The sequence below is a fragment of the Pogona vitticeps genome, chromosome 1 (assembly GCF_051106095.1).
Source record: "Pogona vitticeps strain Pit_001003342236 chromosome 1, PviZW2.1, whole genome shotgun sequence".
NCBI lineage: Eukaryota > Metazoa > Chordata > Lepidosauria > Squamata > Agamidae > Pogona > Pogona vitticeps.
Genome location: NC_135783.1, coordinates 186,983,021 through 187,010,473, shown reverse-complemented (window position 1 = coordinate 187,010,473; position 27,453 = coordinate 186,983,021). Strand labels below are relative to the sequence as shown.

At 42.3% G+C, this 27,453-nt stretch overlaps 1 protein-coding gene across 2 annotated transcripts in view; it reads right to left on the bottom strand.

Moving 5' to 3' along the window:
• The window catches only part of DNAH7 (dynein axonemal heavy chain 7), a 191,915-nt gene that overhangs the window by 34,269 nt on the left and 130,193 nt on the right, over positions 1–27,453 (bottom strand). For both annotated transcript variants that reach the window (XM_072979520.2, XM_072979522.2), the window contains exons 44-52: positions 20,633–20,813; positions 17,305–17,490; positions 13,839–14,002; positions 13,305–13,459; positions 10,235–10,425; positions 9,526–9,659; positions 7,118–7,453; positions 3,455–3,581; positions 1,767–1,961 (exon numbers count right to left, since the gene is read on the bottom strand). In XM_072979520.2, coding sequence (XP_072835621.2) covers positions 1,767–1,961; positions 3,455–3,581; positions 7,118–7,453; positions 9,526–9,659; positions 10,235–10,425; positions 13,305–13,459; positions 13,839–14,002; positions 17,305–17,490; positions 20,633–20,813 — 1,669 coding nt within the window. The remainder of the gene's footprint in view (positions 1–1,766; positions 1,962–3,454; positions 3,582–7,117; positions 7,454–9,525; positions 9,660–10,234; positions 10,426–13,304; positions 13,460–13,838; positions 14,003–17,304; positions 17,491–20,632; positions 20,814–27,453) is intronic.

Here is a 27,453-nt window from a genome sequence, read left to right as displayed (position 1 = left end):
TGGCTCAAATGTATTAGGAGGTTCAGTTCTATGCCCTGTGGACTAAAGATTTTTTTTTAAATCATGCCTTATATGTCAATTACCTGTCAAAACCAATTATTTCATGAATGGTCACTATTAATAATGTGGTGATCACTGCACTAGCTACATATCGTTTCACCATAGAGTTTGGAATGTGAGTGTTTAGAAGTAATTCATTATGTTACTCGTGACAAAGCCACTACTACATCCCCCATAAGTAACTTGTTCATCAACATTACAAAATGAGTCCACTGTGTTACCCACTACTTTTATTGTTACTCATTAGAGATAGGCACGGACCTCAGTTCGGAGGTTCATACACACGGCGCCACAGTTGCCACGCATTCCCTTCCCCCGCCTCCCTGGATGGATACTCCGCTCACCAGCCGGTGCATGCTCCTCCCCGTCTCTTCTTTAAGCGTTCGTCCAGTCCCTGGCAGGAGCATGGGCTTCCCTGTCCCACCTCCTTGGCCACTCAGACAAGGAGGCAGGACCGGCAATCCCTTGATCCTGCCAGCGACTGGCTGAACAGCTGTAGAGGAAGAGGAGAGGAGCATGCGACAACTGGTGAGTGGGATATTGGCTGGGGAGGCAGGGGAAGGGAACGTGTGGTACTTGTGGTGCTGTGCATACAAACCGGCACGAACCTCCAAAACAAGATTCCTACCCATCTCTATTACTCATTAGTTAATCTTTTTTTCTTCTGAATATATATATATATATATATATATATATATATATATATATATATATATATATATATATATATATATATATATATATATATATATATATATATATATTCTCAAGAATCCTGCCCTTCCCCAACCTTTTTTACCCTAAAGGAAGGAAGGGTAACAGAAAAAAGTAAAACACTAAAAACATAAAACACAACTGTCATTCTGTTACTGTTATCCTTTCCCACGAAACTAATGAGTAATAGATAAATTTGTTATTTACCATGTGTTACTTCTGAGCTCAGTTTACAGTCCTCTGCAACTGCGCATGAACACTTGGGCCTTAGGACAACATTGTATGCATATGAAGACATGGACTGTAGTCTGTGAAAGACTGCCCCATTTCAAATAATGGGAGTGTCTGTATGCGCAAGTGGCCAAGGGAACGTCCTGTGTGCAAACTCCAGCAAAGCACCACCACTCTTGCAACAACAGAAACCTTTCCACACAGGCAAAACCTGGACGCTTCACAACCCATCCTCACACGCTGCCCACCCCGCCCTTGTGTAACATGCCAGCCTAAACAAAACTGCTAGCCCTCCCTAGAGAACTCAGTAATCAACTGCTGAAATGTGAGAGCAGCCTTATGCAAATCCCATTAATTTTAGTGGACCTACTCTGCCCAGCTACGACAGGAATCTTCCAGTTCAACCAGTGAGGCACAACCTCCTGTAACAACTGGTAACGGTCCCTAAGGCATCCGGTTCATCAACCAACGTGGCTATTTTAGGGTTATATGAGTCTGCTTTATACCATGTTCAACCATGGGTCCAACTGCTCTCCATATTAAGGAGCATCTCTTCAAGTTTTCAAACAGCCTTTTTCCTCTAATCTGTTAACCTTGAATCCTGGAAATGGAGACTGGGCTATTGATGTGTGGGAAGCATGTATTCTGCCCCCAAGAACCTTCATGGTAGAGAAAAACTATGCATGCTTGAGATGTTGAGGGCGAGATGCAGGGTGAACATTCAGTGAAGAAAAGAGGATAGATAAGGGTGGACAACGTACCAAACTATCATAGACGGATTTCCATCCTTCTTTCAAGTTGATAAATCCCTTCCGAATACCTTTGAAGGCATGCAAATCGTCCAAGCGACAGATTTCATCCCACGATTTTGGGGGAAGCCAGGGGCAGGGATTAGAGTAAGGATTGTCCAGGCCTATGCCTCCCGTGAGCAGAAACTTCCACTCGGCTTCATCGATCTGCAATGAATTCAGATAAAAGGAGGAGGATGAGAACGCTGGGATTTGAGACACAGCTTTCAAATTTAGTCCTAGTACTACAGAGTAGGAGCCATATGCGCAGGGACAGCATGAGCGGTCAGCCTTGTCTCTCACACACACCCCAAAGCGTCCCCTCCTCCTCTTTGTATGGCTCCCTTCAGTACCTGCCCTTGGCAGCTCTATTAACAAGTCTAAGAGGAAGAAGAAGAAGAAGAAGAAGGAGAAAGCCACATTTGGCCTGGCCTCCCCCTGAAAACTACAAAAGATTGCTCTCTGGGAAGAGGCCGACAGTTTGGTCAGGGGCAAGTGCAGGTTTACTCTTGGGCCAGGCTGGATTCACAAAGTGCATTTGGTCCAGGAAATCCACCAGATTCTGTAACTGGCCCTGACACAATTCTTCTCACAGCTGTATGTACAGTGGTGCCTCGCTAGACAATGATAATCCATTCCACTGAAATTGCTGTTTAGCAAAATCATTGTCTAGCGAAAAGCATTTCCCCATTGGAATGCACTGAAACCTGTTCAATCCGTTCCAATGGGGAAGAATCGTCGTTGTCTAGCGAAGATCGGTCATAGGAAAGCCGCTTTGCGAACCGCCGATCAGCTGTTTAAATAGTTGTCTTGCGAAGCTTAGGTCCCGAAAACACCCGTTTTGCGAGTGCGGAGGAAGCTGTCAAAATCATCGTCTAGCAAAAATCGGTTTGCGAAGCAAGGACCAAACATTGTCCAGCGAAATTCCCCCATAGGAATCTCTGTTTTGCAAATCGTTATAGTGATTGCAAAAAGTCAATGTCTAACAAAAACTGTCATGCGGGGTAACTGTCTAGCGAGGCACCACTGTATGTGGGGAATTAGTTCTGTGCCAGCCAAATGTCACACTGTTGCTCTCGGACACTACGGGTATTATAGTTATACGAGAGGTTCTCAGATCCAGATGCAGGTGATGGGTGTGTTGTCATGTGGTGCGAGAAAGAACCAACCAGGGAAGGACCCCAATGGCCAGAGGGCCACAAGGGGGGCACCTTGTTTGAAACCCCCTCACACCCCGAGTGGGCCTTGTTCTAAATAACTAGTATGCAGAGACGTTCTGAGCTGCTCATAGCCACTGGCCTATTTGAGAACCTGCTTCATTTACATTATTATATGTGGTGTACTTATATGCCATCTTTCCTGCAAGCACTTCATCATACATGGCCCTTTTCCTCATGACCTTCTTCTTACAACAATCCTGTGACCCAGAGGTTAGGCTGCGCATGTATCAGGCCTAGAGCCACTCGGTGAGTTTCATGGCCCAGTGGGGATCTGAACCAGCATCTCCTGAGTTCCGGCCCTGATAGACTGCAAATGACAGCCATGTTGCTCCCATGAAGGGGTAAAGAAATAACCGTAAGGAAGAGCATCCTGGGGCTTGCCAACAGATTAATAGATTAATATGCGTCACGCCATGGAGTCGTTTATCTAGCAGCACTAACCAATTTATCATGCTTCAGAAGGTTTACGTTCAGGCAGAAGGAAAAGAGCAGCTTGTCTTTTTCAAAGAGGGAGCGGCAGATATTCACATAGAGAGAGTACGTAAAGTGATCTTTGAGAATCCTCAGTCTGCAATTGTGAAAAGAAAGGGGTGAGGGGAGAATCCAAATTAATCTCACTTTGAAGCTAGCAACTTTGTAAACACAATTACAAACCACTTAGATTTCAGCTGTTCTGGTCCATTTACCCACCGAAAAAAAAATTAAGAATACTCATTAACTGCATAGCAGTTTCTGAGTAGCAACGAAGCTGTCTTGAAATTTCTTAGAAGTTCTGCCAAGAAATGTTCTCCTCTTTTTCATTTTCTGGTCTCACCCCTTAGAAAAACAGGGCCACTTTGCAAAAAATGCCCAGAAATATTCTCCCTCATTTACTGGTGGTGGCTGCCTCCCTTTCCCTATCCAGACATATACACGACACTATATCCAAAAATGACACTTGGCTCCTTCATTCGCCTCTCGCCACTTAAAACTTATGAATGGATGTCAACCTACTACTGAAAGAGAGGCTGAGGTAACTGGTGGAGCCCATGGGCGCTCAAGTACATCTTGCTAGCGATTTGTCTTAGTCTCACTTCCTGACTCAAAAACCCTTGTTAGCCATTTACACCCGCTCCCTTTGAGTGTGTCAGCAGTGAAATATAAGCAGCACATTGACGTCTTGTTGACACAAAATAAAATACAAGCTGGTGAAAGCTGCACACTCCGGCAAGTTGTACTGTATGTGTATTCATTTGCTTCACAACCCTTTCCCCTAGGTCATTATTTGCAGAGCTATAAGCCCAATGGTCAACCCATGAGGGCTTTGCAAGTCAGAGCTTGGAAACAACACATCACAAATAATGCTTTATGTTAATTCATTGAGGATTTTTGAATAACGGGGAGCTGAAGAATACATAATGAGCAGATAACTTTGGGAGGAGGGCATTTCTCATATTAGATTACAATGTAATTGTGGTGCAATGCACCAAGACAATTTTTGTCTGAAGCTCCATGAAGATACAAGGTCAAGATTACATATATCAGACAACCTTTGTCCCTTTTGATGTCCACATCATGTAAATCACAAATTCTTTTATTCTTAGATTATATATATATACAGTGGACCCTTGACTTACAGATGGCTTGACTTACAGACTTTTTGAGTTACAGACTGCTCTGGCCGCAAAATTTAGGTTTGACTTGCAGACTGAGATTTGACTTACAGACCAGAAAAAAACCAAAATGGAACAAAAACGGCCTGTTACGGGATTAATCGGTTTTCAATGCACTGTAGGTCAATGGAGACTTGACCTACAGACTTTTTGACTTGAGAACCGCCTTCCAATACGGATTAAGTTCTCAAGTCAAGACCCCACTGTAATGACACTTGGCTCCTATATATAATCTAAGAATAAAAGAATTTGTGATTTACATGATGTGGATATCAAAAGGGACAAAGGTTGTCTGATATATCTGAGGCACAAAGGGCCATGGACGTCCCTATAACATAGACCAGGGCTAAGCAACACATGACCTGTGGACTTCATACGGCCCTTACTGGTCTTCTGCAGCTCCTGCAGACATTGAAATCCACTGTTACTGTTTTTTTAACCCTGCATATCTGGCTCTGCAGCCACAGGTTAGAAGTTCGCTTCCCCACTTCCTGTGCCTCCTGGGAGAAAGAGCCAGCCTAGGTGGCCTTGGGCAAGCTGCACAGTCTCAGGATACCCTCAGAAGAAAGCAATGGCAAACCACTTCTGAGTACTCTCCACCTAGAAAAGCCTGAAAAGGGTCATCTTAAGTTGGAATTGACTTAATGTCACACTATTTATTATTATTATTATTATTATTATTATTATTATTATTATTATTATTATTATTATTATTATTATTATTATTATTATTCGTAGTAGTAGTAGTAGTAGTAGTAGTAGTAGTAGTAGTATTTTATTATTATTATTATTATTATTATTATTATTATTATTATTATTATTATTATTATTATTATTATTATTATTATTATTAAAAACAAGGCACATGAGGAGCACATGCCTTGTTCCAAAGGAGAATCACTCCCAGAAACATGATTCTCCTTTAAAACAAAGCAAACACTCACTAAAAAATTGGAAGAGGTGAAACTGACACCTGTACCCACCAAAGTTGCTCAACCCTAACACAAAATGAGAACCATACATACACTCCTGCTGTTTACTCCAGTGGACCAGAGGTATAGCCATCTGAAAGCACTGGATCCATACATATGTATTATGTTGCACACCACACTTAATGCACGACACATTTGCTATCTGAAGACTGAAATCTGGATTAGATGCTTGCGATTGCCTCATTACCGATTCCTTTACATCACTACAAAGTAGCCCAATCAAATATTCTGAACACAATAACAGTGCTCTTGTCTCAGTGCAGACTATCCCAACCAAAGAATCAACAAAGCCATAAGAACCTAAGAACATAAGAAGAGATTTCTGCTGGATCAGGCCAAGGGGCCCGTCTAGTCCAGCTTCCTGTATCTCACAGTGGCCTCACCAGATGCCTCTAGGAGCACACGAGACAACGAGATCCCTGTCTCCTCTGATCCCCCTCCCCTCCATCTGGCCTTTGGAGGGCCCCTCCTTCTAAGCCTGAAGATTACACGTCCCCATGTGTTCAAAAATGGCTCCAAAGGGTTGGTAAACACCAGGCATAAAAACAAACAAGCATCCAAAAAGCAGGAAGCAGAAAGCGGCAAAACTAAACAAACTGTAAAGCACTCATTCATGAATTAACTATTCTCAAGTTCCATAAGGGCATCACATAAAATCTGACACTGAACTCAATTTTCACAGCTCATTACTATTTAAATGAGGCCCCAGTGAAATCAACTTAAATGTTATGTCCAATTAACGGAAGATATTGGAATCAGTTAACTCAACCATCTCTAATTTCCATAGGGTTTGTTGTTTGAAGCTTATTTAGACATTTATCCTTTTGATATATTTCAATCAAAAGAAATTTTGCAGGACTGTGTCTAAAAAGATGTGTTTTCAGTAACTTCTTCTTACCAAGAAATAGTTGGTGCCTGTGACCAAGACAATAGTCTTGCATGGTTCCTCACATAGCAACTTCATCATCATGTGCTGTCAATTTTGACTTATGAAAACCCTTTTCAAGGGTCAACCAGGTAGAAAATACTCACACGCAGTTCACCATTCCCTTTTTTGGGGCGCGCCCTGGGATAGTGCAGCTTGCCCAAGGCCCCATAAGCGAGGTCTACTCTAAGCCTCTGGCTCCACAGGCAGACATGTAAACCACTGAGCTATCCAGCCCAGCTATCCAGCGCAAAATATTAATATTTTAAATTGCTGTGAATATCATGCTATAGAACTTCTCTTGAAAAGCTTTATGTGTATTTGCAAGAATTTAAATAAAATCAAATATCCTTGAACCCTATTCATTTCAACATATGCCTACACCTCCATAAATCCACAGTTTCTTCAAAATAGTAAGAAACCAAATATACACCGAGAAAATGTCTGCAAGTAACAGAAACAAAAAAATTATTGGATGTGCCAATGCTTGAATAAATGTTCCCAGAAAAATGAAAACAAAAATAATTTTACATACCTGTCCTGTAGTACCTCGGACTTCTCAGAGTTATCTATGGACATGATAAAAAGGTTGATGAACCATGTGAGGGAATACTGGTACATGGGCTCAATATTGGCCAGATCCGCAATGGAAAAGAACAGAATCGAGGAATGGACAGCAATGGGGCGGTAGCCCATTCGAGTGGCATCTATCTTCTTTTCTGTTTCTTCTGCAACAGCCTGCTTTTCTGAAATTTCATTAGCCAATGCCTTAGATGAAGACAATATCTTGATGGCTGTCTCATCCTCTAAAATGTTTCCTTCGGAAGATGAAAGCACTTCTAAAATTTTGTCCTCTATTTCTTTTAGCTGTCTGTAACAAAAGACCCAAAGATTGTATAAGAAAAGCTGTGAAGGACGAAGCCCCCAAGGGATATTTGTGCGTAGGCATGCATGCACACATACACACATATTCCAATGATCATAGAGCTCCGAAGGAAGAAGAGCAGTGTTCAGTTCAAGGAGACAGTAAAGTCCAAGATGGATGTTATGACACAGAGAAAGAGAAAACAGTGGCCCCTGCTCTTTTCAGCAGCAACTAAGAGTGTGGCATGCCATAATGTGACACCCGTGGTGGCCGGGAGTGCCTTTCCACAGTTAAAGCTAGCGCACCAGCTGCATCCACATCTGGAGAGGTCTGATCTGGCCACAGTGATACATTAGTCACATCCCGGCTGGCATACTGTAATGCTCCGGAAAGTGTTTGGAAACTTCAGCAGGTCTGAAACATGCCAGCCAAATTGCTAACTAAGTTGGTCTTTCCATCTACAGATAAATTGTGCTAAAAATGAACTACCAAGAGCAATCAAAGGAAAACCTGACCAACATCAGGCTGGTCAATGATTCTTTTTACCACAATAGATGGTCAGAGGCCCATGGGAGCACAGAAAGTGGCCTTACACCATGTCAAACTGGATACCTGAAGAACCACCTCCTTCCATATGAGCCTGCCCGGCAGTTAAGATCTAGCCAGGGGGCCCTTTTGAAAGAGCCGTCCCTCAAGGAGGTAAGAGGGACGGCTTGTAGACAAAGGGCCTTTTCGGCAGCTTCCCCCAGACTATGGAACGCCATCCCAATCGAAATTCATCTGGCACCGACGCTGATGACATTTCGGCACCAGGTCAAAACCTTCCTGTTCCAGAAGGCTTTTAATTGAAATAATATCAACTTTGGGTCCTGATGCCAATTTTAGGAGTATATATTTTAATTGTATTTTAAGTTTTGTCTTTTTTATTGTATTTTGTTGTAAGCCGCCCAAGAGACCTTTGGGTAGTGTGGGCGGCATATAAGTTAAATAAATAAATAAATGAGCAAACAAACAAACAATGGGTCTATCCAGCCTGAAACTGCCAACTCTGTCTGGCAGAAGGTCTCCACGTAGGACTTTTCTCTTGCCCTATCTGGAGGACCCCAATGTTCCTTGGTTCCCAGGAAGATTACAAGCAGAATGTGAAGGTAGCTCTCTCCTACTCTCAAACAATTATCACTTCTTCATCCTCCACTTTGGTATAAAGGTATCCTCCCCTAAGTTCCTTCCTAAAAAGCTTTTTCTGTGGGGGGTAGGGATGGGGGGCACATAGACCAATTGCAGCCACCCTAGTTTAAAGGCTCCTGTCACCCTTTGTTGCTGAATTTGCTATGGTGACAGTATAGAAACAGCACAAGATCTCTTCAAAATAAGAAAGATATGTGGGACCACTTGCCTTGACTTCTAGCTGTATCAAAGACCAGAAAGGTTCATAGGACCAAGATTTGGCTTTTTAAAAAAGCAGGCAACAAATTCAATAAAGTGGCAATGGCAGTCCAGGGTGGTGACCATCTATGAGATCAATGGAAGCAAACACAGTTCACCTTCCCTCAGAGGTTGTGCGCCTGAGCTCTCACTTTGAGCTAGCATTCATCTACCCTAGAGTTGATGACCCTCAGCTAACATATATGTGTAGCACCTATGCTGTGACAGACACATGAGCATAGCAGTCACATCATTCAGAAAGCTGCTGATTTTAGACCCTGGTTTTTGATCTGTCGCTGCTCTCAAGCAATAGGAAGGCACTGTAGTTTTCTTGGACATAATCCAATTCTGCGTCAGTCTCATCACAAGGGCCAGAAAACAGGCATCCGTGATAGCCTGTTGTCAGAGATCAAAGCTGAAACATTCATGTTACAGAGTGGTTACTGAGGCAGCCAGAGGATATTTGTGAAATCAAATTTCAAGGGAATGCTACACTTAAGTTCTGAAGCCAAAAGATGCTGGTCTGCATATTCCTGGAAGTGAAATTAAGTGTATCTACAATATTACAATTCCACATCTAGTCTTAGCAGGTCTTCCTCTTCAGCCACCGCCATTTTGCTAAGACAGCATTCTAACCAGTAACATTTTCATACCTTTTGTTTTCAGCCCCTTGTAAAATCAGTGCTTGCTTTTCTTCTTCAAGGTCTGGTCTCTCTCGTGCGACAACTATTCCAAGAAGCTGATCTTGCATCCCCTCAGGGGTTATCATGAAGTTCAATAATGTTACCTATGAGATTCAGAAGTGTTCCAAATCAAACTAGCATTCGGACTACATAAACCAGGGGTGGGGAACCTCTGATCCTCCAGATGTTCTGGACTTCAGCTCCCATAATCCTGTACCATCCGCTATGCTGGGTGTAACTTCTGTTACCTGATGCTAGAGGGCTAACAGCTCCTCATCCATGAGATAAACGATAATCCCTGTAAGAGGTTGTTAGACTCCAGGTCTCAGCAGGAGCCCCCTGCACAACCAGTAATGAAGGATCATGGGAGCTGTAGTTCAACAACTTCTGGAGGGCCATATGCTCCCCACTTATACTCTAGAAGTGTGTGCTGAGTATTCTCATTGTTTGTCATTTAGATTTCCATCTCTCTTTTACACCGTTCCTTCACACTGCAGGAGGACAATTGCAAAAGATGGAAAACTAAAAAGACTTTTCAAAACTGAAGTGAAAGACAAAAGAAAAAGCAGCAGCCTGCAGTAGCCACAGAGGCGCCCAAGACAACGACTGCAGTGGAAAGCATTTGTGCTGCTTAGAAGAAGAAAGCAGAGAGTGCATTGTTTCTATGCAAACAGCTTACTTTGACAGATGTTTCTGGCAGGTAGTGTGGGTTTCTCAGCTTGGTCGTAATATAAAAGCGGAAGTCTGGGGCATATTCAATGGTGGAATCTCCCAGGCGGATGCAGATACTGCCAGCCTGCTTGAATGTTTGCTTCAGCAGAAGCGGCTCAAGAATAGGGTCCAGCTCTTCGCCAACATTTTCCAAGAGCACTTGAAGACAGAGCCAAAAAAAGAGGTTTTCTAATGCCATAAACAGTGGAACTTCACAATTCGCAGGAAAGGCAGGGTTGGGGAGGAGACAGAAGAGGGGGCGAGAAATACAATTCTAGAAACAAAAAACACATACATGCAATAAAAATTAAACTAAAGGGGGAATAATGAGTCTTGGGTACCCAATTATTCAAAGGTCAGTGGAAAATAAAATATTTTTATAACTCTCCTAGCGCCTGCAGGAATTTTGAAGAATCTACCATACTATTCAACAATAGAAAGAATAGGAAATGTGTATAATAAAAGGAAGGAAAACCGATGAATAGTCAATGCTGGAAAAGCATGTTTTAGAGACTTTTGCTGAGACAATTCAAAGATAAATTCTTTCAGGAAGATACATTTAAATCAGCTGAATGTATGGCATAACTGATCTCATTAAATTTGAAAGTAGAATTTGTAAACATTAAAGATTGAATCAAATCAACAACTAAGGGGAGATATGTCTTTAACAACCAAAAGCCTAATTTCTACCAAGTGGAAATCAGGACAAAGTAACAGAATTTAGGAATTGAGCTATAAAGTGTGGCATAGAGCTTAATTGAGAGAATTAATCACATATATACATGAAGATAAAACTCATCAAGGAAGGATGTGTTTTAATTAAAAGTTGCATAATTCTGTAAGATACTGAAGGAAAATACAATGTGAACAATACTAAAAAATTTGGGGGGGTATAATCACTTAATAAGAAATAATCAGCTGTATTATAAAATCCCATTTGTTTCTGCTTTTTATTGATCCTTATCTGTGCATTTTTGTGAAAATGTTTCTCTTAAATGAAAATTTTATCTAAATTATTTCTTACACATAATTTTTCAAAGTAACTTTGTTACACCTTGTTATGGTTGTTTTAGGATTATCAGATAACCCAATAAATGTACTCTGACTCAGATTCCAGTGTGGTAATTAAGCCCTATTCAGGAGCTGGAACTGCACCTTTGAAATCATCTGGAGAAAATGTATTTATTCTGGATTAGTTGCCAAAAGGCATACGATCTCTTGTAATATGTGACATGCTCAATGCCTTTGTCATAACCTGTTATGAGTGGGCATGCGCGTTGCCACCGTGGGCACGTCAAAGGTCACATGATGGGAGAATCAGGCCCCGCGCTTGCCTCCCCGTTTGAAATGTTTTTTAAAAGGTATAGTTTACGTATGTTCATCTTTGGATGTGCAATTTAATCACAGATTTAAAAAAAAAGAAAAGAAAGGATTGCAGATCCACATACACAAGTGGAGGAGGAGGAAAGGAGAAAAAAATGAAGATGTGTTGGTGGTCAAGGAAAAATGAGGAAGATGGGAAACAGAGTTGTGGAAGGGGTGGGCAAAAGACTGGGCACCATTTCAAACTGCAACAGGGCTGGAGGTCATGTGATATGGCACGAGTCACTGGACATTCAATACGTGTTTTCCCCCCCGGCACTGTAGTTCCAAGCCAGGCATTGTGGATGAAAGAACTGAGGTCCAAATGGGCAGTGGGGATTTCAGAGATGCACATTAGCTTTGCTTTCTAGATCTCTGCCCCACTGAGAAATCAGCAAGACTCTCTCACGTTTGACATGCTCCTGGTTTCCCTGTGATCAAGAACTCTAATAATACTCCTTATGGAAGGGCATTCAGCTGCCTAGGCTCTGTCTCAGACCTTCCTGCTAATGACAGGATGATCTGAGACCGTCTCAAGGAGGGCGGCTTGGGGGCGGGCGCCCCTCTTCCCACCACCCACTTGGCTCTCCACAGTTTCAGCCATAACATGACTAGTGCATGAAGAGGGGGTTCCGCACCTTCCATGATTGTTCTCCATAGGTGTGAAAAGATGCAGTGTGACAAGGAATACATTATCTGGGACATCATTCCGGCCCCCCCTGCTTATTTGGAGATCTCCCACACATAACACAATGGAAGGGCTTGTGCAGTGGCACATTCCTTTTCTTGCATGTTGACTTAAAACTGGATAACAGAATCTCTGGATGGAACTACAGATCAACAGAGACACCGACTGACTTCAACGGTTCACATTTCTAAAGCTGAAGAAAAGCTAGTCTGTTTCGGCATGCCGCAACAATTGAGCCCAAAATCAGACATACACGACGGCTGATTTTCATGTTATCTTTGTCTGCAGGTAACTATTTACTCTTTCAAATTAGATTGCCTTTTGTCTACATTTTGAACATTATGAGGAAGGCCTCTTGTGAAATGTCCATACAGTCATGCTAGCCTACAGTCTGTCGCAGCAAAGCTGAGAAAAAGATGGTTCTTTCACATCATTACGTTTTATTTGGTGTAAGCTTCCATGGCCTGGTTTTTAACCTGCAGGTTTTTAAATGTTTTTGAATTGTTTTTATACCTGATTTTTTTCATCTTAATGTATCTTTGTTTTTTTTCCAGCATAATATTTGCATAGTGTTTTTAATTTTGTTATTTTATCTGTTGTGAGCTGCCTTGAGTCCCCTATGGGGAGAAAGGTGGCATATCAATAATTTAAATATAATGATAAATCAAGCTCCATTCCATTCAGCAGGATTTCTGCCCACTGTATGAGACTGCAGTCTGAGTCAGTAGTTGAACTTAATGTTTCAAAGATAAACATGCACAGGGTAGGAACCGCCAATTTGATCAGAAGCTCAGTAACATTATTTTCTTGACAGATCCAATCAAGGAAAAAATAATATAATGCTTGAATGAGTGACTCAGACAAAAAAATTAAAGAGCACCATGAGTACCAGTAATTTTACTACCCATTGACATTTCAGTGGGTACAAATGGAATGTGATAAACTGCTTCAAAAACCACAGCTGATGCTTTAGGGTGTTGTTACTTACCAGGTGTACCAAACTGAACACAATTCTCCAGCGTTCGCACAAATTCAGAGTCACTGAGTTTGATGACATGCAAGCTGTTTGCCTTTTCCATGTGCTTCACCCATTTGTTTGCTTGACCTTGAGGATCTATCATCAGAGGCCATCTTCTTGCATTGCTAGAGAGAGAGACAGAGAGAGAGAAACGTAGCGAATGAGTTTTGCATACAGTGTAGGAATCAGATAAGTTTTCTTCACTGAATTCAAAGTAGTTGAATTCAGGTAAATAAGGCACGTACAAGGTGTGCTTCCTGTAAGATCTGCACTTCCTTGAGGTTTCCAAAAGTGCAATCCACTTTAAAAGCAAGCTCATCCATCTTGCTTTAGTGGGGGGGGGGGGGGAAGCAGTGGTTTTTCTTCCATCACAGTGAATCCAGCTGTTCCAGATGTAGGGTGCCATCTCCAGATGATGCAATGCCCCCCACTTGCAAAATCCAGCCCCAGTCTAAAATGTTTATCAAAATCCTCCCCCCCCAGTCTAAAATATTGGCTACTTACGAGATAATGATGCCATTATCAATGGAAAATGAATCAGAAGGTAAACCAGAAATGTTCCAGGCTCTGATTTTCACTGGTTCTCCTAAAGTAGTAGTCAGAGAAAAATCATCCGAGCAGGGGATGCCTCTTGCTTTCAGTGTCAAGATCCAGTCCCGTGCTTGATTCTGAACGGAAAGAAGGCTAATGTTAGCCAATATTACTATCAGCCACTCCTAGGTAAGCTTTGTGGTGCCACCAAAAGCAAAACACTGAAGTTCAGTGTCTTCCCAAGGCTTCTCACCCTCGATACAAAGCTGACAAGGCAAATCCATGTTATGGCTTACCATTTTTAATCCTCTGCCTTGCAGTAGAAGCTGAGAGCTATTATGCCTCCCACACAGAGCCCCAGGAATTATTTCAAACTAGGGCTGTCATAAACCTAAATAATTTCTTAACTAATTAGTTCTATGTGTTTCTGTCAACTACATCAGTGCTCCCCAACCTACAACTCCCAGAAGCCTTCACCACCACCTCTGCTGGCCAGGATTTCTGGGAGATGAAGTCCAAGAACTTCTGGAGGCACAAGGTTGGGGACCACTGACCTATAGGACTAATGATCATGAATGGGGAAAAGAGGACAGAAATCCCTCTAAACCCACAATGAATTTTAAATATACTTGCATAAGAGAAAACAGTTCTGAAGACGAAAGTGTCATTAATTTTTTCGCTAATGGGCAACAGAGGCCAAGATCCAGCAGAACTGTGCCAGTCACAGAACTGCTGTATTAGCAGAATCAGAAGGGGACGATCCCTCCTGAAGTCTCTGTGCACTCTCAAAATGTGCTCTGGAAGGCTGGAACCTTCCCCCCCCCCCCAAAGCCGGGCAGGTTTTCAAGCCAAGGGGCAAAGACGGTGATGGGGAGGCCTTGTACCGGACATCTGCCTCAATGTCTGTCCATTTTGTCCAATAGTCTGGTACAGAAAATAACCTATGGTTTTAAGCAATAAAGCACTGTCTGTTCTGTTCATTTAAATAACCAATTAACCATTCGTTCATTAATATTGTATCTGTTAACAACGGTACAATTTTTCTGTATTTTACAATCAATTTCTGTTGTGCATTTGTCTTGTCACGCGATGGCCACAAGTAATACATTCATGCAACAGCACACATGACAACACCTTTCTATTTTCCAAAAAGGCAAGCCGTTGTACAGAGAAGACGGTCTGTGTTTTGAGCAAAACAAAGGGGTCATGTTTAATATCTCTTAGGATTTCAACACAAGCCAGAGAGGTGTAGTAGATAGAATGTCAGATTAAGACTCAGAAGACCTTAGCTCTGATCCCTCACTGGCCATGGAAAATGACCCATGGTGTTCATGGTAAATGACTTTCTGAACTTCTGACATACCTTGAAAACCTATTAGGAATGCTATTCGTCCGAAGCAACTGAACAACAAAAATAATAACAACAACAACAGAACTGTAGTACCCCCAAGAAAATTGCTTTAGCAAAACAGTTCTGGATTTATCTCCCTCAATATCTAGATATAAGGATAACTGCATGTCCTTTGTTAATAAATTCAAGTTAGATATAGAGAATTAGAATAAATTTGAGCTATTTTAATTAAACATAACATCAGTCAAAAAAAGAGATCTTTTTTTGTGCCAAGAATTTACATTTTATATTTTTCTCTCGGGAAAGTTCTCATTGCTTGCTAATAAATCAACAGAAAAGAACATCTTTATGGGTGGAGAGGAAAAAAAAAACCAAGGGCTACATTCTACAAAGGAAATCAAAATGTAGGCCTGTCCTTTTCAAATATTTTTGTAATTATTATAACTACAGCATTTGTTGAACCCACTGGCTCAGCCCCCTTAACAGAAATGGCTCCATTGGCCTGATTAAGGAAAATGATTGAACATCAATTATTCAGGCATATTAGTCTTGACGCAGCGAAAACGAGTTGTTGCTAATTCACGGCAAAAATCAATGAAAATAATTAAGAGTCTTGTTGTTTCCAAAGAAATAGTTACAGACACCGGGGTGGGGGGAGAATAAGTGTGTTTGTAAGCATGGACAGAAAAGATAATATTAGGCCATCCAGATGTCCATGTCCCATCATCTCACTGACTTAGACTGAGGGGAGTTGCAATCCAGCAATTAGAGCTGAGAGCACAAAAGTGACTGAGATAATTTTCTTGGCTTGTGAAATCAGACTTGAAAGGAACCCCAGACTGAAGTCCTAAAACCCAACCATCAAACAAAGGAAGCTACGCTGAATACTCTCGGAGGCAAAAGAAGCTCCTGCCATGGCACACAGACATTTTCATTAGTTAAGGATTTTCCTCTTCAAGTCATAAGCTATCTCTTAACTCATTTAGGGTATAAGGCACAGGGATGGCCATGAATCAGAAAAATTGTGATTTGTTTTGATCCATTTGTCAAGGTCAACCAATCATGAATTATGAATCTACAATTTTTTTCCTGATGAATCAACAAATCAGTTTGTCAATTTGATTTTGACTATAAAATTCTATGCCCCCCCCAAACACTTAGATCCACTAAATACACAGAGAAGCTTTCCCTGACTGTCCCCTCTAAGCCCTGCACATTTGATGAAGTTTAGGTTTCAGACATCCGGGGCTATATATCCAAAATTGCAGGGCAGCTTCCCCTGACACTGCTCAGCAATCCGTCCAAGTTTGGCGAATATTGGGTTTTGGGGTGTCTGGGTTATACACTCGCAAAAATGGCTGCCCTGGAAAGTTCCCCCCAAGCACCTAGAGACACTAAACTGACAGAGGAACCTCCCCCTGCTCACCTCTACTATCCCTCCAAGTTTGGTGAAGATGGGGTTTCAAACATCCAAGTTCTATGCCCACAAAGTGGGTCCCACCAGGAAAGTGCCCTTTAGAAGCTGGCTTGGGGAAATGCAGTCTTTACCAAACTGGGAGCTATCGCAGAGAAGAGTCAGGGGAAGCTTCTCTGTGATTTTGGCATCTCTAGGTGCCTGGGGGGGGGAACTTTCCTGGGGAGCCGTTTTTGTGAGAGTATAAACCAGACAATCAATACCCAATCTTCGCCAAACCTGGAACGGATTGTAGAGGAGAGTCAGGGGAAGCTGCCCTGCAATTTTGGAGTCCTTAGGTGCTTTGAGGAGCATTTTATAGCCCAATTAATCAATGAACTAAAATTCTCTAAAGAGCCATTGATTTGTAAGGGGTATTGTGTCGTATGAATACGAATCAATGAATTTGTGAATTTTTAAAAATGAATTTGGTGATTCGCTTTTTAAACATTTGTGTCCATCTCTAATAAGGCATCTTCATGTGTTTAACATGCACCATGAGTCCCCCCCCCTTTCCTGCCTTCTGTGTTCCAAATACAGCTAAAGATGTGCGCCTATGGGTAGCTGGGGAAAACAATTGTTTATTTGCTGCAGAAGCATTTAAATTACAGAAATGTCACTCCTTGATTCCTTACCTGGCGGTAGCTGGATGTAAAAGCTCCCAAATAAGCTACAATGCCTGACGAAATGAGGATATCGCCTGTCAGGTTGACATACTGCTTCCCGAGCTCCAATGCCGTCTGGCTCCAGCGGGTTTTCTCGCCTCCAAGGCCACCGAGTAATTTCTCTGCTCGGTCCAACTTTTTGCTGCACAGATCAACCTGAAAGTCAAAATATAAACTTTAGGTAAAGCCATCGCAGCCGCTGCAACTTCCAATTGTTACCTTCTCTCCTTTTAATGCTTCTGAGAAGGACTACAACTGCATCGATTTTGGTGGACAGTATGATTCTTTTTCAACTAAACAAATGGCCTTTGGATTTGACATCGTTAAGCCTCCAAGGGGGAGGGGAAGGGAGGGAGAAACTGAGCATGACAGATGATCATGGCGGACTAACAGCATGGTCTATGGCATTTCCATTCTTCTTTTCCTTCAAATAAATTATTGCCCTGGGTTGGAAAAGTGGAATTGATAATGGATTTATATACAGTACTGGGAAAAGCAGCATCTGAAGAAGCAGTGCATATCTCATCAGATCACAATGCCGATATAGGAAGGTCATTTTCACAAGGATATGGGCAGCAAACAGAGGCCTCTATGCTGAGCTTTCTGTCCAGCATGTTTTTTCAAAAAACAATCTACTAAAATTAATATTTATTTATTTATTTATTTATTTATTTATTTATTTATTTATTTATTTATTTATTTATTTATTTATTTATTTATTTAATATCCCGCCCATCTAGACCGAAGTCTACTCTGGACAGCTGACAACACTCAAGAATAATAAAATAAAACAAAACAATGTTAATACAATTGAAGATAACAAATAAATTAGGTATTGACAGGAGGGAAGGTCTGCCCAAAGAGCCAGGTCTTGAGTTGGCTCTTAAAAACACCCAGCGAGTGAGACAGACAAATTTCTGGGGGGAGATTGTTCCAGATGTGAGGGGCCACTTTTGAGAAGACCTGCTTTCTTGTTCTTTCTCTTCGGGCCTCCCTCGGCGTTAGGCCTCTCAGCCGCCTATCTTGACTAAAGCGATTTGGGTAGATCTAGGTGGGAGGAGGATTTCGGCCAGATATTGAGGTCCTAAACCGTTTAGGGCTTTCTATGTCATCATTAGTACTTTGAAATAAATGCAGAAACAAATGGGCAGTCAATACAGGGCGGCCAGAGTAGGGGAGATATGTTGATGTTTTCTCACCCCAGTAAGAAGTCTAGCCTCCATGTTCTGCACTATTTGAAGCTTCCACATCAATCTCAAAGGTAGACCCACGTAGAGCACATCACAGTAGTCTAAGCTCAAGACTACAAGCGCATGGACCAGAGTAGTGAGCACCCCAACATCAAGATAGGGACGCAGCTGGGCAATCCGCCAAAGATGGAAATAGGCGGTACGGACCACTGACGCTATCTGGGTTTCCATGGTAAGCACCGGGTCAAGATGGACCCACAGACTGTGAACTGAATTCTTTGTTGTAAGAGCCACCCCCAAAAGAGAGGGAGTTTCCCAAACCACCGATGGAGGGGCCACCCACCCTCAGGACCTCCATCCTGTCCAGGTTCAGCCTCAGACCATTCACCTGCATCCATTTCAATACGGCCTCCAGACAGCACTGAAGAGACGAAACAGCATCCACTGCTGTTGGAGAAAAGGAGATGTAGAGCTGGGTGTCATCAGCGTACTAATGACACGAAGCCCCACACTGCCTGATGACCTGACCCAGCGGCCTCACGTAGATATTAAACAGAATTGGGGAGGTAATCGAGCCCTTAAGATTCCATGGAGCTGATACACTCTCCCCAAGCTGTACTCTCTGGGGACAGTCCTCCAAGAAGGATCGGAGCCAGGCTAGCGCCAGACCACTGATTCCCAGCTCAGAGAGCTTCCCCAGGAGGATGTCGTGCTTGAAGGTATCAAAGGTGGCTGAGATATAAAGGAGGACCAACAGAGACATTTTGCCCCTGTCGGCCTCCCTCAAAAGGTCATCAAACAGGGCAACCACTGCCGTTTCCGTACCGTGGCACGGCCTGAAGCCCAACTGGGATGGATCCAGGGCGTTTGTTGATCATGTGCCATCAAGTAAATACTGGCTTCCAACGGCCCTTTTCAGGGCTTTCCAGGTACTCAGAATTGTTTTACCATTCCCTTCTTCTGGGGGACAGTGCAGCTTGCCCAAGGCCACACAAGCTGGCTCTACTCACAGAAGGCACTGAGGGGAATTGAACTCCTAACCTCTGGCTCCACAGCCTGATACCTAAACCACTGAGCTATCTGGCCAGCCTTCTAAAGTTAGAGACAGGGGGAAAAAATCTCAAAGCCTTGCAGCCCGCACAGAAACCAACAGCTGAGTGTGAACTGACCCACAAACATTTTATCTACATACCAAGGAAGGTGAGAGGAATAGCAACACAGGAAGGAGCCAAGGCACATTTTCAAACATTTCACCCTTCACCTTTTCCTTTGTTCCTTCCCCAGCCTTTCCCAATTCAGCAGGAAAAAAATTGAGAGGCTGAGGCAGAAGCCAAGCGTCTCATTCCTTTTGAATCTGGGTAAAGTCACAACCAGAGGAGGGCAATTACTGTTTAAAACTACAATCTCAAAAGTATCTACAGCTTGTCCGGCCATTCGGGTTGGAGTATTTCGTAAGTCTTAATGCAAAATAAAGAAATAAATAAAGCAACTGAGCCCTCTGGCTATAGCACATGGGAGATCCCAGCACAACAGGAGATGGTAGGGAAAAAAACAGTCTCACATCTATGTTTTCATATCCATAGTTTACCACACAGAACTGAGGTTTGCATCAGCTAATAAAAAGATCCACGTGTCCCATGGCATGAAAGTAAGTATACTTCAAGCAGTTCATTTCTAGAATACTATCCAAGCCAACAGTTCCTAACCTTGGGTAACCTGGGTGTTTTTGGACTGAAACTCCCAGAAATCCTGGCCAGCGCAGCTAGTGGTGAACGCTTCTGGTAGTTTTAGTTAAAGAACATCTCCGGAGGACTCAAGGTTGGGAACGACTGATCCAAGCAAACCTGGAATGAACAAGCTAGCTATGGATGGATTGATCAGCTTATTCCTGATCAGCTTTACATACATTCATGCATAACTCTGTTTCATGCAGGAAATAGCACACATTATTTTGAAATGATTTTTTTTCTCTCTCTCTCAACAAAACACTCCTCTTTGTACCCATTTTGATCCATTATTTTCCTGCAACGCCATGAGAATCTTTTCAGAAGACAAACCAAATGATGACACAAAAGCACAGAGGCCAGCTCTTTGGAAATGTTACATACCTGGTTCTCTAGGTCTGCTTTTTCCTGCTTCTTTTGTTCTAGCGTCTGTTGCAGTTTAGCTAGCTTGTCCTGAACTTCCTTTAAGGCCGCTTGTTTCTTTCTCAGACCATCCATAGCAACTTTCAGTTCTGCTTCAGCTGCATTTAACTTTATCTTCTTAGGGGCAACAACTTTTGCCACTCTGAAGAAAATACAATGTTTGCATTTGCTTACTTATTTTGCATTATACTGTATTACTATCTCACCCTTAATCCAAAGATCTCATGAGGAGATACGAAGAATAAAATACTAGCAAACATCTTAAGACAATATAAGGTAAAGGTAAAGGTTCCCCTTGACAATTTTTGTCCAGTCATGTTCGACTCTAGAGGGCAGTGCTCATCCCCGTTTCCAAGCCATAGAGCCAGTGTTTTGTCCGAAGACAATCTTTCCATGGTCACATGGCCAGTGCGACTTAGACACGGAACGCTGTTACCTTCCCACTGAGGTGGTCCCTATTTATCTACTCTCATTTGCATGCTTTCGAACTGCTAGGTTGGCGGGAGCTGGGACAAGCGACGGGACCTCACTCCGTCGCGTGGATTCGATCTTACGACTGCTTGGTCTTCTGACCCTGCAGCACAGGCTTCTGCGGTTTAGCCCGCAGCGCCACCACGTCCCCTTCAGACAATATAAGACTGTAGATCAATTAAAACAATTTTTTTTAGAAGTATAAAACTGTGTGTGCATTATTTCTGCTAAAACAGTGGTAGACAATCTAGTCAAGTTAAGATCAGTAGGGCCCCAAAGCTTTGATGAACAACTAGGCTTGGTCAAGTATCACAACCAATCTCCTGTTTCTGCACACAGATTGCATGTGTGCGCGCGCACACGTGCACACACCATAACAACTCAGCACACAACTGAGTTGTTCTTCAAGACATCAGGGAGATCCCAAAATATTTTCCTGTGTGAGGCAAAGCTAAACTAGCATGGTTCCTTCTTTCTATGTACAAACACTGGCTAGACTGGCAGGTGAGCCTTTATTCACCAGTGGCAACGGGCTCTCATTCTCTGCCACATCTCTGAGGACAAGCAGGCGAATATAAGGAGGGCTGGGTAAACTGTGGTCAGTATGCAGCTTTATCTCTCAAGAGAAGCAAAGGTCTGGGGCAGACTTCTAGCACCTCCAGCCTGAGAAAGTTCTGTACTCTGCCTAATGGCAAGGCCAGACTGGGAAAATATCAACAAGTGATTCCTGTCTATCATCCATGACCTGACCACCCTCTTTTAAATCATGGGTAAGTAGAAATATCCAAATTTTTGAATATTTTAATTTTAGGATGGGATATCTTGTCAAATAACAGGCCTTTCTTGATCTTATGTGGCATTAGTGGTTATTGGTTAATAGTATCAAAAGTTCACTGCTGGGGCTTCTGGTCATGTAAAACGACCTCATCTCTTTTAAAAAATTTTAACCTACCTTGATAGACTTAAAGAATGCAAATGGCCAACCATTGTGTCTTAGCCTGGGCTGGGGGATCTCTGGCCCTTCAGAAGTCAAGGAACGAGTACCCTTGTTGCCCTTCTCCCGTGTTCATGATGTCATGAATTTGATTATGAAAATAGAATAGAGTTGTATTTCATAGGATTTATTTCAGAGCTGCAACGAAAAAGCTAGAAATCTGCTTGTGTCCAGGTGCTAATTAGAGAGTAAATGTACAAGGTCAGTTCTTCTCCGGCTAAAGAAAAAAAAGTTAAGAAGAGCAAGCTGACCCTTATCTTATCTCAACTCCGATGGACAAGGACATAACTTCTTAATTTAAGAAGGATGGGCGAAGAGAGAGGGGAGGAGAAGGACGGAGAAGAGATGGAAGGGAGAGAGACGACACCGAGAGAAATGCAGCCGACAGGACTTTATTTTGAGATTGCGTAAGGATGCTTATTTAAGATATAGCTAGACTGTTTACTGTTTTCACTTTATAGAGGAAATAACTGGTGGCTAAGGCTGGGGGTTATTTTGGAAATACTGAATAACGTTAAAATAAGCTTGTTGAAATGATATCTTTTGTAATAAAATATAAAAAGACAAATTGTCTGTAAGCTGTCTCCTTGTTTAGACCACAGCTACTATGGTAAAATTGGCTACGTTAAAAATATATTATTTGATCTGGCCACATTTACACTACCAAATGAGGGTCCTAAAGTAATAAAAGAGGAAGAGCAGACCTTCCAGATTGTTTATTTAAAATCGAGACAGACTTGGGTGAAGGAGTGAGAAGTCGCCTAGAGCAAAATTACAGGACCCGATTTTGCTGGCAATAGGGACTGATCATTCTGAATCCCTCTCTGTCTCGTGTAAAGGCAGTTCTAAGGAACGCTTTTACCACATGGTGGCCCGTACGGGCATCTGAGTCTCACGTGCCGTGTTTACAGTATAGTGGCAGATGGGATTTGATTTACAAGCCATGGTGGCTGTGTTTGGATACAAATCCATGTGCTGTGTTTATGCCATGCTGGCAGCTTAAATATTTGCAGCTTGGGTTGCGCTTTGCTCAAGGGCTGAATTAGCGCTGGTAATTGTTTTATGAAGGCAGATGTGTGAGCAAGCAGATACACACTGCTAAATAAAGGACAAGAGAAACTTCTCTGGCGTGAGCTTCAGAGCAAAGCAGGGAAGGTTGTAAATTATTGTGACTGGAGAAGACTCCTATGCAGAAAGCTCAGGCTAAAGTAATGCAAGGAGAGATTCTGCCAGTGGCTTAAGAGTTCTAAGGGAACAAGCATTGTGCTGTTTAAAAAGTGCCAGCTCGTTTCACTCAGGTGACAGAGTGGCAAAATTATTTTGAGTGTAGCAGGAGTCTATAAGGAGCAGCCAGGATAATAAAGGTAATTTAAAAGTAATTAAATAAAGTTTAAAAAGGAAAATTTCTTACCCCAAGCCAGAGCCAAAAGGATTTCCTGAAGGGAAAGTAGGATTAGTCAAAGCTGACAGTTTAATTGTTTTATTGCTCCTCCCGTGCTTCGGCCAAGGCTGCAGGGAGGGAGAGAAGAAAAAAAAAAAAAAGGAAAAATGGCTTTTAGCAGTCGGTTTTCACTGCCTGAAGTATCAGTGGATAAGGAGATTTTGGAAGCAATGGAACACTGGGAAGTAGATAACCCAGAGGATGAAGAAGATGCCCAAAGATTAATAGAAGCAAATCCAGAAGTTGTTAAACCTAAAGTAATGCCAAGAAGGGCACAGCAGTACACTGGGGCGGAACAAGTTCCAACTCAGCAGGACCTGCTAACAGGAGAAATAACCATGCAGAGGGGAACAGCTGGAGCAGAGGCCAGCAGCAGTCCAGTAGATGCAAAGGAGATAAGTTTCAGGTTGCAAGAACAGCTTACCCTGATGATGGCAGACTTCATGGAGAGCCAGAAACAATGGGTGAAAGCACTCACAACCAGTGAGCTCCAAGCAAAAAAATACCATGAATTGAAACTACAGATTTTACAGAGCAAAACTGCTGAGAGAGAGCAGGCCAGAGGTTCCTTAGGGAACATGGATAGTGGAAACCTGACTTGTGAACAGGAAGATGATGGATTTATTTCCTTCAAGCAAAGTGAACCTACCACCAGAGTAAGGCCTATTCCAGAAGTGCCTAGAAGGCAGAACCAATATGAAGCCAAGAAAACAGTGGTTCCAGAACCAGGACAGTCAATAGCGGAAGAGCGCAGAAGCATGGGCACTAGCCAGATGAGGCCACCCTTGACTTGTTTCCATTGCGGAGGAACCCATTTAAAAAGGGATTGTCCACGACTGTCGGGATCAGATAACAAAGACGGGAAGCAAGTTGGTAAACCACCCTTACCTGCCCCACGGAGATTTCAGCAGACACCCTTACCAGCACCAAGGAAATTCGAGAAGGCACCCATACCGACCCAACGGAAATTCAAATCAGCTACCCCAAAGGTCAACTATCTCAGTGCAACATCTCTAGAAATACCAGAAGAGTTACCAGCAGAACCACATGTAATTAATCAACTATGTAATGTACCACCCCAGAGACAAGGAGGAGTCAATCCAAATTTTTCTGAAACCAGTGAAATGCAAGCAACAGAGCCAAGGATTGTGCCAAGGATAATGGGCTTACAAGTAGCTCAAGTCTCTACAACAGTAAACCAACAGACATCCTCAGGGGAGAAATTTTCAGTTATAGATCCCAGTAGCATCCTACCGGAAGAACAGTTATATTGGTCACTGAAAAGTTTTTCAGAACCGGTAACCCTACATTTTTCTACAGGAGATTTAACCATAAACGCCTCTAGGGATACCGCTGCAGATATCTCATCAATCAACAAACAGTTTGTAGATTCGGAACTAATTTTGAATAACCTGAGATGTCCAGTGAAAACATATGGATCAGGAGAAGTAATCGAGCGCTTCGTACCACTCGTGTATGTGCACTTAAGTTACAAGAATTGGAAAGGTGCAAAATATCTATTAGTGCATGAAGGCAAACCTGATTTTTTATTGGGAAACGATCTAGCATTTCTTAACCACCAACACACTTTAAAATCAGCTTCCATACAAGCAGTGACACGTGCGCGAAGCAAAGCAATAGAGCAAGTCCCAACTGAAGATAACTCTGAGGAGCAATCAGATGGTCATGTAACGCAACATCAACCCCTTGCAGATGAAACGGATAGTACAACTGAGATAAAAACTGAACCAGAGGATCTACTAGTACCAATGGGATCAGAGGAATTCAAACGAAAACAGATGGAAGACCCTACATTGGATTCTTTGAGGTCTCAAGCAGACAGTTACGCGGTACAACCGGTACAACAAAAAGTAACCTTTTTGTGGGGACAAAATGGACTATTGTACCGAGAATATTTTCCCAAATCAAATGAACAGGCGGAACCAGTACAACAACTAGTGATTCCACAGAGGTACAGAGAAAGAATTCTGCAACTTGCCCATGATAGTCCAAGTAGCGGACATCTTGGAATTCAAAAAACTTTAAGTAGGATTTCGCAGCATTTTTATTGGCCCGGCATTTCCAAAAACGTCAAGGACTACGTTAGTACCTGTGATTACTGTCAAAGAACAGGGAAACAGACTGATTGTACAAAGGCAGAAATGCAACTGACAGAAATCCCAGATCAAGTATTCCAATATCTTCAAATGGACGTACTAGGACCTTTTGTACCCACGAAGTCGAAGAAAAAATACATAATATCGTTCATCTGTCAAGCCAGCAGATGGATCGAGGCATACGCCATCAGCAATCTTTCGGCCCAAACTATTGCTAGAGTTGTAGTGGATTTATGCTCTAGAATAGGGATACCAACTCAAATTATTTGCGATCAAGCCGGTGCTTTTAAAAGCGAATTGATGAGCCGAATTTGTGAGATCAGCGGAATTAAATTAAACTTTAGCAGTCCTTATCATCCAGAATCTCACGGAATGGTGGAAAGAGGACAACAAACCTTGTTGAGGATGATTAAAACCCTAGTCCAAGAATATGGGAACATTTGGGACGAACTACTACCTTTTGTTCTGTTTGCGTACAGAAGTGCACCTCATGTTTCTCTGGGAGGTTTTTCGCCGAGTGAGGTGGTGTTTGGGAAAAACCTACAAGGACCATTAGATCTACTGCGATCAGACTGGGAAGGTGTGGTCAGAAGTAGCACGGTTCCAGTTGCGGATTTCGTCCGGAAACTACAAGAAAAACTCCTAGCAGTACAAGAATTAGCAAGAGACAATTTGTTGAAAGCCCAAACAAAACAAAAATACTATCATGACAAGAAGGCCCGTCACCGAGAGTTTGCAGTGGGTGATATGGTATTGGTACTAAACCCGCTCAGACCTTCAAAATTGGAAGTAGTCTGGGAAGGTCCAGGGGAAATCATACAAAAAGTGGGAAATGTGAATTATCTTGTGAAAATGTTAAATTCATCCAAGAAACCAGTTATGTATCATGTAAATAGTTTAAAAATGTATAAAGACAGATCGGCAATGGTGTATCAGTGTCATGTGGCGTGTTTTCAACCAGAAAGCAAACCTGTTGATATGCTAACTGAATTAGAAAATGCGGGTACTTGGTCTGATAATATTGTCCTATCCGGTACCACAGACCAAAAAGAGAAACTTTATCAAGTTTTAGAAAAATACCAAATGGTTTTCTCAGACCAACCTGGTTATACAAATATGATTAGTCATGAAATTAATACTGAAGCCAGCCCTCCAATTCGGTCAAGTCCATACCGAGCAATTGGAGATCATGCCACTCAAATTGAAGAGGAGATTTAAAAAATGTTATCTTTGGGGGTGATTGAAGAATCATTTTCCCCATGGGCATCGCCAGTGGTTCTAGTCCCTAAAAAGAACGCACTAGGCGAGATCCTCGATGAGGTGAGATTTTGCGTAGATTACCGGAAATTAAATAGTGTTACAGTTACCGATCCATACCCATTACCTAGAATGGATGACTTAATAGAACGCCTTTCACAGGCTAAGTTCATCAGCATAATCGATCTCAAAAATGCATATTGGCAACTCGATCTGGCAGAGGAGTCTCGTGATAAGACCGCATTTATCACTCACGTGGGAACTTTTAGATTCCGACGTTTACCATTTGGGTTAAAGAATGCAGGAGCTTCTTTTCAAAGAATGATTGATAAACTGTTACAGGGGTTACCATTTGCTAGTGCTTATCTCGATGACGTTGCAATTTTCAGTTCAGATTTTGACTCTCACTTGGTTCATATTGAAACTGTTTTGGCAAGAATCCATCGAGCAGGGCTAACAGTCAAAGCAAGTAAATGTCAGTGGATGAAAGGAAAAGTTATGT